Raw genomic sequence first — 11,882 nt, 5'->3', positions numbered from 1 at the left:
GGAGTATCTTGGGAGATGAGCAGAAGGCTCTGTAAGGATAAAGCCTTTGACTTTGAAATATTAGTCATCCATCTAGGAAAATATGGGGAGGAGGTAGGATGAGATGCAAGGATCAGTGCTCTTGGTGCTATGTGGAAGTAATGACCATGGCAGTATAGCTGCTCCCCTGAGAGGAATAAATGAATTGGAAAGTTGAGGTGCCCTCATCTAGTTGGGAGAGGTGGTCTCAACTGGTTTATCTGAGCAGCTGTTGATATGTCAGAGGCTTGGAATTGGCAGCATCTAAAACTGTCAGCAGTGGTTCGCTGACCTCACCCAAGTTCCAAGCACTACTCTGCCTGATCCTTTTTTCCTGAGCCTCAAAGCTAAAATGCTCCAGAGCTCTTTCCTATTGGCTGAGAAGGCCAATTGAAGTTCCCTTGCCCATGTTAGGAGGTGTACGCCTCCTGAACTAAAGATAGAAACAGCTGGCCCTTCCAGGCAGCTAAAAGCCTCCAGACAGAGGTGTTCCCCACTCTGCAGCCAGACTCCTTGAAATACCCTTTCAGTAATTCTACCAACGCCTCCATGTCTCTACTCTGCCATAACAAAGGCTGTGGGCAACATTTTGATCCTAATACCAACCTTCCTGGTGAGTAAATCATCCTGACCTGGCCAGGGGTTCTGGGTGTTTAGCTGTAGGACTTGTCAAAGGAATGGGATTTCTTTTTTTTAAGTCTTTATTTGGTATAATTTTGATTCAAGTGTCAAGCTTTGTTGGTTTATTGCCTTGTATGAAAAGAAACCATAAACATGAACCTGGAGAAAAGGTGACAAGTGACATTTGGTATAGTGGTCTTCGATCTGGTATCCACAGATTCCTGTTGCTATCACCCTGGGGTCCCAATATTCCACGATGCACTTAAGGTGAGGAGTAGGTAATGGGGGATCGCATGAGCATGTCCCAAAGGAAATATACATCATTAGTTGACCTGGGTCTCTTGTTAAATAGGGTTGGTCATGCTGCCGAAAGCGAACTGTAGATTTCTCAGAGTTCTTAAACATCAAGGTAAATCCTTGGGTTCTACTCCCAATAGAAGAATTCTATTTCTTTGTTGTTTTCATTTTCTTTTTGTCTTGTTTGTTTATCTGTCTTTGGGAGGGTAAGGGGAGGCTCACAGAAATGGAGGGACAAAGGGTGAACAAATGTAGCAGTGGCACCCAATAGACACTTGAAAATGAAGTATACAACTTGTGAGTGGGGAAGGGAGGTAAAAACGGAATGAGTAAGAAAAGGAGTGACACTGTCCAAAAAGAATGTACTCATTGCCTCGTTTACGTAACTGTAACCCTTCTGTATATCACCTTTATAGTGACAAAACATTAAAAGTAAAGAATTCTATTTCTAATCCTTATTTCCTTATCCTTATCTGTACCAGGGCTGTACTATGGGACCACATTGTGCTGAGAAGTTTGCTGAGACTCCTCAGCCTGAAGACCCTGCTACAAGTTCACTTCTGGAGCAAAAACCTCTGAACACAATTCAAAAGTCAGCAGAAACCTTACAACGAGAAAGGCCTAAGTAATCAGAAGGCCCGAGTTTGTGCTATATTCATGCAGCTTCCTAGAAGTGACTAATGAATCACAGGTCAAAGACCTGTGTCAGGTTTTAGATGGTACAATATATATTCTGTGCCTTACAGGAAATCTGACAGAAATGACCTTTGCTCTTAAGGCAGTACGTGAGAGATGGGCTAGATACCTTGAGTCTATGAAATAAGTTGATACCCCCTTAAAATACATATTTAGTATGTAATGAAAATGAGATTAAGAATTACTTGATTCTTTTTGTGAAAAGGTCTAACAGTGTAGCCCAGTCTGACTTGGAATTCATAATCCTGTTTCAGCCTCATGAGGGCTAAGATTAGAGGTGTGCATACATAACAACTATACCTGGCTGAGAATTGAGGTTTTTTTATTTCTAAAAAAGACTTTAAGATAAAGAAAAGTGGCTAGTGCTTCTAATTCTAGCTACTTAGGAGGATAAGGTCTGGAAGATTATGGTTTAAAGCCAGTCTAGGGAGAAAAGTCTAAGAGAATTCTATCTCCAGAATAGCCAGCGATAAAGCAAGATAGAAGGTGTGGCTCAAGTGGTAAGAGTGGCAGTTCAGCAAGCTCAAGACCCTTGAGTTCAATTCTTAATACTGGCAGGGAAAATAAAAATATGAGTAGATAGGGAGCTAAAGAAAATGAATTTTTTTGTGTATGTGCTAATCCTAGGATTTGAATTCAGAGCTTCGGTGCTATCTCAGCTATTTTTTTTGGGGGGGGGGGTCCGGTCGTGGGGCCTGAACTCTGGGCCTGGGCGCTGTCCCTCAGCTCTTCAACTCAAGGCTAGCGCTCTACCACTTGAGCCACAGCGCCACTTCCGGCTTTTTTCTTTTTGCTTATGTGGTGCTGAGGAATGGAACCCAGGGCCTCATGCATGCAAGGCAAGCTCTCTACCACTGAGCTACCTTCCCAGCCCCCATATCTCAGCTATTTTTAAAGCTAGTGCTCTATCATTTGAGCTACTGATCCAGTTCTGGCTTTTTTTTGGTCATTGTTGGTTAAGTAAAGATAAAAGTATCCTAGACATTCCTAGTCTGGCTGGCTCCAAACTCCAATACACCAGCACCCTGCTGAGAAAATGGATTTTGTGAGGATATGAGCAACAGTTCCATGATTAGACAGGAAGATAAAATGATGTAGTTCTAGAGAAACAGATTGAAAGCAACTGGAAGGCTTAGGGATTTCCCTTGGGTTTGGGTATTTCACAGATGTTCACAGAGATGAAAATTGGCAAAGTGATTACTACTCAACTTGTCCAACTATGACCCATTTTTCCCAGACTTCTTTGCGTCCACTACCAAGGGCAGGAACACTAGAGTTGGCAATCGTGATTAATGGATCAGAACTGAATGACGTGCCTATAACCCCTAGGTCAGAGTTGCCTCCAAAACTGCTACCACTAAATATATCTCAAGCCCTGGAAATGGCATTGGAACAAAAAGAACTAGACCAGAAACCTGGGGCAGGTAGGTGGATCTTTAAAAAGAGAGGCCTCACAGTCTGGGATTTAGTGGAAATTGCAATTAAGGGAAGTAGATAGGCTTCTGACTCTTGTTTCCCTTTCCCAGGACTTGACAGTAGTCTGATTCGGACTGGTTCAAGCTGCCAAAACCCAGGATGTGATGCTGTAAGACTTTTCAGAGGGGACGGAAAGCTCAAGCATGGGGCTGAGGGATAACAATGGCTAAGAGAAAACTGCATGTAGGTGTAAACTTGAATGCAGTATACTATAGAATGCACTGATTCTTTTCTTGATTCTTCTTTATCCTTGTTAGGTTTACCAAGGTCCTGAGAATGATGCTACTCCATGTACCTACCACCCAGGAGCACCTCGATTCCATGAGGGGTGAGGGAGGGGAGAGGAAAGTGTTCGGTGGTCTTGAGATGGATTTTTCCCAATAAAGAGTAGGGTGCTGGCCAGGTGCCACTGGCTCACACCTGTAATTCTAGTTACTCAGGAGGCTGAGATCTGAGGATCGCAGTTCAAAGCCAGCCTGGGCAGTAATGTCCGTGAGACTCTGATCTCCAATTAACCACTAGAAAACCAGAAGTGGTGCTGTGGCTTAAGTGGTAGAGCACTAGCCTTGATCTGAAGAGCTCAGGGACAGTGCCCAGGCCTCATGACAAAAAAAAAAAAAAAAAAAAAAGTAGGGTGCTGGTGGTTGAACTTGTAATTCTAGCTACTTGGGAAGCTGAGATCTGAGGATTGAAGTTCTAAGCCCACCTGGGCAGCAAAGTCCATGAGACTCTTGTTTTGTTTTGTTTTTTGGTCGCTCCTGGGGCTTGAACTCTGGGCCTAGGTGCTGGGCCCTCAGCTCTTCATCTCAAGGCTAGCACTCTACTACTTGAGCCACAATGCCACTTCTGGTTTTCTGAGTGGTTTATTGGAGATCAGAATCTCATGGACTTTCCTGCCCAGGGTGACTTTGAACCGCAGTCCTCAGATCTCAGCCTCCGGAGTAGCTAGGATTATAGGTGTGAGCCTCCAGCATCCGGTTTATCCATGAGATTCTTAGCTCCAATTTACCAGCAAAAAGCTGAAAGTAGAGCTGTGGCTCAATTGGTAGAGGACCAGCCTTGAAGAGGAAAAGCTCAGGGACAGTTCCGAGGGCTTGAGTTCAAGACACAGGACTGGTACCCAAAAAAGTAGGAGATTGATGAGTGGTGGGGGATTTTGTTGAATTATCTTTTTACCTCAGGATGAAGTCTTGGAGCTGTTGTGGCATCCAGACCCTGGATTTTGGGGCATTTTTGGCTCAGCCGGGATGCAGAGTTGGTAGACATGACTGGGGGAAGCAGGTAAGCTGCAACTTTCCTGAACTCTTCATTAGAAACTCTTCTCTGTACCTCATTGTCAAGCTCCCTATCTGTTTCCTTTATTATGAATGAAATAAGATTCTGCTCCTATTCCTCGATAGTCTAGAGACCTTGTAACATGAAATATTGTGAATGTCTCTGAGACACTGCAGGTCTTCTCTACATGCTCCATGAAATTCTGGAGTTGAGTTTGTTATTTTTTTGTCTGTAGTGGGGCTTGAACTCTGGGACTGAGCACTGTCCCTCAGCTCTTCAACTTAAGGCCTAGCACTCTACCATTTCAGCCACAGCACCATTTCCGGTTTTCTAGTGGTTAATTGGAGATAAGAGGCTCATGGAGTTTCCTGCCCGGGCTGGTTTTGAACCATGATCCTCAGGTCTCAGCCTCCTGAGTGGCTAGGATTACAGGAGTGAGACCAGCTCCTGGCTCAGGAGTTGAGTTTTAACCATCTGCATTTTACATCTCTTTAGCTGCCAGCATCTTGCCGGCATGATTGGCATCAGACAGATTCCTTAGTAGTGGTGACTGTATATGGCCAGATTCCACTTCCTGCATTCAACTGGGTGAAGGCTAGTCAAACTGAGGTGAGGAATGATTTGCTATAGGGTGGGGAGCATAGTGATAGTTGGGTGATGTTATAATTTTATAGGCAGAGATGCTGATGCATTTAAACCGTAGTCGCTATAGTCCCCTAACCGAGAAGGAGTGCTAGTTAGGTCAGGGTTCTCTGGCTGACCTAATGATCATGCCTCGGGTCTGGTTCTGTCTTGTTCTATGACATGTTGTTTTTTTGTGTTCTGGTTCTAGGGCTTAAACTCAGTGCCTGGGGGATGTTTCTTTTTTTTGGGGGGGGTCCAGTCGTGGGGCCTGAACTCTGGGCCTGGGTGCTATCCCTCAGCTCTTCAGCTCAAGGCTAGCGCTCTACCACTTGAGCCACAGCGCCACTTCCGGCTTTTTTCTTTTTGCTTATGTGGTGCTGAGGAATGGAACCCAGGGCCTCATGCATGCAAGGCAAGCACTCTACCACTGAGCCACCTTCCCAGCCCCTGGGGGATGTTTCTTATTTATTTTTCTCGAGTGGCTCTCTACAACTTCAGCTCTACTTCAGTTTTTTTGGTGCTATTCTTGGGGCTTGAACTCAGGGCCTGGGCAATGTTCCTTAGGGTTTTTGCTCATCTAGTGCTCTACCTCTTGAGCCACAGATCCATTCTGGCTTTTGTGGTAGTTAATTGGAAATTAGAGTCTCACAGACTTTCCACCTGGGCTGGCTTCAAACTGATCCCCAGAATTTAGCCTTTTGAATACCTAGGATTATAGGTGTGATCCATTGGCACCCGTTTGTATGATGTGTTCTGACCTTGTATTGCTACTATTTCATAATTTTTTTTCCCTCTTAGCTTCATGTCCACCTTGTCTTTGACGGTAACCGCGTGTTCCAAGCAGAGATGAAGCTCTGGGGGGTAAGTCAAAAAGGAACAGAGGATGGGGAGGCAGATGAGGGCAAAGAAGGGCCAGACTGGAGTGATTAGAGGGTATCCTGACAGAAAGAATTGTACTGGCAAAGTGGAGGTTTTCTCTTCATTTACTTTTATATTCCATTCTCTCTCCTCTGCTGTCTTCCTCCCCCCCCCCCCCTTTTCCTTCTTTCCCTCTCTCCTCTTTTTGGCTTTCTTTTTTTTATTTTCCTCTCTTTCATCACTATTCCTTCAACCCCAATTCCTTCGATGTCCTCATTCTGTGTTTCTTCTTTGTTCCTCTCTTTCCCTCTTTAGGTCATTAATGTGGAGCAGAGCTCTGTCTCCTTGATGCCATCTCGGGTTGAAATCTCCCTGGTCAAGGCTGACCCAGGATCCTGGGCCCAGCTGGAGCACCCCGATGCGCTAGCTGAGAAGGCTAGAACAGGAGTTGTCTTAGAGATGGATGAGGAAGAATCTGAGGATTCAGATGATGATCTGAGCTGGACAGAGGAGGAAGAGGAGGAGGAGGAGGAGGAAGAGGAAGCCATGGGAGAATAATAACACCAGACAGTTAAGTGTCTAGACAGGACCTCAGTGACTCCATTAGAATCTCAGAGACCAGGATAAGGTTGACCATGTGGTGTCATTGAGCAGCAGAAGGCTGAAGGCAGGAAGAACTGTTCAAACCATGCTGTTTTGTCCCTTAAATAAATTATGTATTCTGCAGCTTCACACAGCGTCATTCTCTCACCTAATATGTATCATAATATTCATTCCTCCAACTTCTCTGTATGTTTGACACACGTATGAAAACAAGTACATACACATTCATTTGATTCTTCACGGTACCAAGTATTTCTTGAGCCTTTCCTATGTGTCCAGCTATCTGTCAGGTGTTTCTGAGAAACAGAAGACTTACTCATCCATCCTGCTCAAGAAAATAAGTTGGATACGTCAAAGCTAGTCTACATGGAATAATAATAAACCTTTTCCCATAGTGTACTACATTGAACAGTATACTTTTTTCATTACTTTTTTGAAGGCAGCATTAGCTGTGTGTGTGTGTGTGTATGTGTGTGTATTGGGGCTTGAACTCAGGGTTTCAAGCTCTTACTTAGCTTTCTTGCTCATGGTTGGTGCTCTACCATTTAAGCCTCACCCCCAGTTACATTTTTAACTGGTTAATTGGAGATAAGAGTCTGGGTACTCTTTGTTCATGCCTATGAGGAGCCTGAGATCTGGTGCTAGTCCTTGGGCTTGAACTCAGAGCCTGAGTGCTGTCCTTGAGTTTTTTGTGCTCAAGGATACTGCTCTACCACTTTGAGCCTGGTGCCATTTCCAGCTTTTGGTACTTAGAGATAAGAGTTTCATAGACTTTCCTGTCCAGGCTGGCTTTTAACCACAATCCTTAAATCTCAGCCTCTGAGTAGTTAGAATTAGAGGCATGAGCCATTGATGCCTAGCTGCAATACTCTTAATCTCCAGTTAACCACCAAAAAGCCAGAAGCAAAGTTGTGGCTCAAATGGTAGAGTGCTAACCTTGAACAAAAAAGCCTAGGAACAATGGCCAGGCCCTGAGTATAATCTCTAGGACTGACATGAAAAAACAATTATCTCTTGGATTTTCTGCCAGTCTGGCTTCAAACCACAATCGTTAGATTTCAGCTTTTTGAGTAGTTATAATTACAGGAGTAAACCGCCAGTGCCCAGCTGAAGTACATGGCAGGAATCAAAAGAATGAAGTTAATCTAGATTGTAGTAAAAAAGGGAGGGCTCCGTGGAAGAAATACTTGGTTATACTGGACATCAAACTCATTGTCTCACATATGCTGGACAACGACTCCCTATTTCATATATATATATACACATATACACACACACACACACACACACACATATATTTTTGCTCAAGGCTAGCACTCTGTGACTTGAGCCACAGCTCCACTTCCAGCTATTTTTTTGAGGGGTGGTAGGTCCTGGGGCTTGAACTCTGGGCTTGGGCACTGTCCCTGCATTCTTCAGCTCAAGGTGAGCTCTCTACCACTTGAGCCACAGCGCCACTTCCAGTTTTCTACTGGTTTATTGGAGATAAGGGTCTCACGGACTGGACTTTCCAGCCCCGGCTGACTTTAAACTATGATCCTCAGATCTCATCCTCCTGAGTAGCTAGGATTATAGGGATGAGACACCAGTGCTTCAGCCTCTAGCTCAAGCTCATTTTAATCAGTAAAAAAGTCTTTGTGTGTATGTTTTTATTCAGTAAACTTTGATGAATGGGTACTGCTAAGGTGTAAGATTTTTTTTGTCTATATGTGCAAGTCCTGGGGCCTGAACTTAGGACCTGAGGGCTGTTACTGAGCTTTGTGCCAAGGCTAGTGCTCTACCACTTGAGTCACAGCTCCACTTCTGGCATTTTTGCTTGTTTATTGAAGATAAGAGTCTCATGAGTTTTCCCAATCAATCTGGCAAGTGTATCGATCATCAGATCTCAGCCTCCTCAGTAGCTAGGTTTATAGATGTGAGCCACCCATGCCTGGTTTCAGTGTGGTTTTGATTCACATTCCCTTAATGGTGAATAATACTGAATATCTTCACATATGTGTGTGGATTTTTTTTTTTTTTTTTATGGTACTGGTGTTAGAACTCGGGGCCTCATACTTGCTATGCTGGCAAGATACTGCTGAACCATACCTCCAGTTCTTGTCCATGTCAGAAAGCTTGAGTTGTGATCTATGCCATAATATACCTATTACTGATCCACCTACAGAGTCTTGCAGAATTGTTTTTGCATGGTCTGGCATTGAACCTCTATGCTCCATTGTCTGCCTCTCAAAGTAGCTAGGATAACAGGCTTGAACCACCTTGCCTAGCTGTAAATACCTTCTATATTATGGGTTATCTTTTCATTTCCTTTATGGTATCCTTCAATACATTAAAGTTTAATTTTGGTGAAGTCCAAGTTACTATTTTTTTAGTTGCTTATACTTTTTTTTTTTTTTTGGGTCCGGTCGTGGGGCCTGAACTCTGGGCCTGGGCACTGTCCCTCAACTCTTCAGCTCAAGGCTAGCACTCTACCACTTGAGCCACAGCGCCACTTCCGGTTTTTTTCTTTTTGCTTATGTGGTGCTGAGGAATCGAACCCAGGGTCTCAGGCATGCAAGGCAAGCACTCTACCACTGAGCCACCTTCCCAGCCCCAGTTGCTTATAATTTTTGTATTTATTTATTTTTATTAATTGGTTGTACGAAGAGGTTACAATTCAATAAATCAGGTCATGAATACAACGCTTCTTGGTCAGTGTCACCCCTTCCATCATTCTCCATTTTCCCCCTCCCATCCCTACCTTCAAGTTACATAGTTCAATGTTTACATAATGTACATTGGATATAATGACAGCTTTTGCTCACCCTTCCTTCCTCCATTTGTGTACTGCCCTTTATTGTCCCCCTATAATATGTTTGAGACTCCAGGTATTTATTTTGTTAAATAGTTTGTTAGGCCGGGCGCTGGTGGCTCACGCCTGTAATCCTAGCTACTCAGGAGGCTGAGATCTGAGGATCACGGTTCAAAGCCAGTCCTGGCAGGAGAGACCGTGAGACTCCTATCTCCAATAAACCACCAGGAAACCGGAAGTGGCGCTGTAGCTCAAGTGGTAGAGCGCTCGCCTTGAACTGAAGAGCTGAGGGACAGCGCCCAGGCCCAGAGTTCAAGCCCCACGACTGACCCAAAAAAAAAAAAAAAAAAAAAAAGTTTGTTAGCTGTTCAAAGAAATTATACCTTATACTTTTGATGTTGCAGCCAAGAAACCATTACCAGGTCCATGGGCATGAAGATATCCCCCTGTGTTTTGTTTGAAGAATTTTATAATTTGAGCTTTTACATTTAGGGCTTTATGCATTTTATATTATATAATTGTATGGTTACAACTTTATGATTTTTGGATATTTTGTGTGTGTGAGCCAGTCCTCGGAGTTGAACTCAGAGTCTGAGCATTGTCCCTGAGCCTTTTTGCTCAAGGCTAGATACTTTAGCACTTGAACCACAGTTCCACTTCTGACTTTTGGTGGCTACTTGGAGATATGAGATATGAGATCTGAGGATCATAGTCCAAAGCCAGCCCAGGCAGGAAAGTCCATGAGACTCTTCTGCATAATTAACCACCAAAAAGCCAGACATGGAGCTGCAACTCAAGTGGTAGAGTACTAGTCTTAATCGCGAAAGCTCAGGGACAGCATCCAGGCCCTGAGTTCAAGCCCTAGGACCGGTAACAATAACAACAAAAATTGTGCAAAGTAAGATGTTTCCTTCCATGTAAATATTTTCTCCTAAGATAGTTTCCTTACTCACTAGACACTATGTTGAAAATGAACTATACAACTTGTCGGTGTGGACAAGAAGGATGGGGCTGGGAAGGTGGCTCAGTGGTAGAGCGCTTGCCTTGCATGCCTGAGGCCCTGGGTTCGATTCCTCAGCACCACATAAGCAAAAAGAAAAAAGCTGGAAGTGGTGCTGTGGCTCAAGTGGTAGAGTGCTAGCCTTGAGCTGAAGAGCTGAGGGACAACACCCAGGCCCAGAGTTCAGGCCCCACGACCAGACCCCCCCCCCCCCAAAAAAAGAAGGAAAAACTGGGAGAGAGCTGAGGGGAAGGGGTTACATTGTCTAAAAAGAAATATACTCATTACGTGACTTATGAAACTAACTTCTCTATACATCACCTTTAGCTGGATTTTTTTTTCTTTTTTCTTTTTTTTTGGTTGGTCGTGGGGCTTGAATTGTGGGCCTGGGCACTGTCTCTGTGCTCTTCAGCTCAAGGCTAGTGCTCTACCCCTTGAGCCACAGTGCCACTTCCAGTTTTCTAGTGGTTTATTGGAGATAAGAGTCTCACAGACTTTCCTGCCTGTCCTGGCTTTGAACCATGATCCTTAGATCTCAGCCTCCTGAGTAGCTAGGATTACATGAGCTACCAGTGGCATGAGCCACCAGTGCCCGGCTTAACTGGATTTTATTTTATTTATTTATTTATTTTGTCGGTTGTGGGGCTTGAACTCTGGGCTTGGGCCCTGTCTCTGCACTCTTCAGCTCAAGGTGAGTGCTCTATCACTTGAGGCACAGCACCACTTCCTGGATTTTATTTTTTATTTTTGTCGGTTGTGGGGCTTGAACTCTGCATCTGGGTGCTGTCCCTGAACTCTTTAGCTCAAGGCAAGTACTCTACCACTTGAGCCCCAGCGCCACTTCCTATTCATGACCTTTATAATGACAATTTAAAAATAAAAATGAAGAAAAAAAAAGATAATTTCCTTTTTTTTTTTTTTTTTTGGTCGGACAGTGGCCAGGCCCTGAGTTCAAGCCCCAGGACTGGCAAAATAATAATAATCTCACAGACTTTCCTGCAAGGGCTGGCCTTGAACCACAATCCTCTTATCTAAGCTTCTTCCTGAGTAGTTGGGATTATAGGCATGAGCTACTGGCACTTGGCTATAATCTATTTTCATTTGGTAATGGTCCTGTGGCTGAACTCAGGGCCTGGGTGTTGCCCCTGAGCTTTTACTCAAAGTTAGCACTTCACCACTTGAGCCACAGCACTACTTCCAAAGTTTTTTTTTTTTTAATTTTTTAATTTTATTATTATAATGTTGATATATAGAAAGGTTACAGTTGCATAAGTCATTTTTCTGGCCATTCCTTCCTGTCTTTTGCATTGCTTTTACTTCCTGCTTTGCTTTGTTTCTCTTTTCTTTATTTGGAGGGGGTAGTAAATGGCTTTTTAAGTTAACAAAACTATGTTTCATCAATATTTGTACATATAGCTGTAGTTCTTTTTTTTTTGCAGTTTGAACTCAGGTGTCAAAATTTTCTCAGCTTGCTTAATAGGCTGGTGCTGTACTACTTGAGTCGCACCTCCAGACTTCCTTTTGGCTGGCTAACTTAGAAATAGAGTCTAGTGGATTTTCCTGCCCAAGCTGACCTCAAATTGTTACCCAACCTTTGGATCTCAACCTTCTGAGTTAGCTAAG

General features: G+C 43.8%; 1 protein-coding gene across 3 annotated transcripts; it reads left to right on the top strand.

Moving 5' to 3' along the window:
• The first annotated feature begins 18 nt into the window (after positions 1–18).
• Positions 19–6,597, top strand: Itgb1bp2 (integrin subunit beta 1 binding protein 2). 3 transcript variants are annotated; one of them, XM_042694900.1, is made up of 10 exons: positions 19–906; positions 992–1,048; positions 1,419–1,528; positions 2,962–3,056; positions 3,159–3,217; positions 3,366–3,436; positions 4,290–4,389; positions 4,879–4,992; positions 5,806–5,868; positions 6,181–6,597. In XM_042694900.1, the coding sequence occupies exons 3-10, from the start codon at positions 1,428–1,430 to the stop codon at positions 6,421–6,423; spliced, it is 846 nt and encodes a 281-aa protein (XP_042550834.1). In that variant the 5' UTR covers positions 19–906; positions 992–1,048; positions 1,419–1,427; the 3' UTR covers positions 6,424–6,597. The 3 variants fall into 3 exon arrangements, with proteins under 3 accessions (XP_042550834.1, XP_042550833.1, XP_042550835.1); XM_042694899.1 differs by having other exon boundaries at positions 1,419–1,561; XM_042694901.1 differs by lacking the exons at positions 19–906; positions 992–1,048; positions 1,419–1,528 and adding an exon at positions 1,534–1,561 and having other exon boundaries at positions 2,870–3,056.
• The last annotated feature ends 5,285 nt before the right edge of the window (positions 6,598–11,882 follow it).

The sequence above is a fragment of the Dipodomys spectabilis genome, unplaced genomic scaffold, assembly GCF_019054845.1.
Source record: "Dipodomys spectabilis isolate Male_0828 unplaced genomic scaffold, ASM1905484v1 ptg000176l, whole genome shotgun sequence".
In the NCBI taxonomy this organism is placed as follows: Eukaryota; Metazoa; Chordata; class Mammalia; order Rodentia; family Heteromyidae; genus Dipodomys; species Dipodomys spectabilis.
This window is presented reverse-complemented; position numbering and strand designations above follow the sequence as displayed.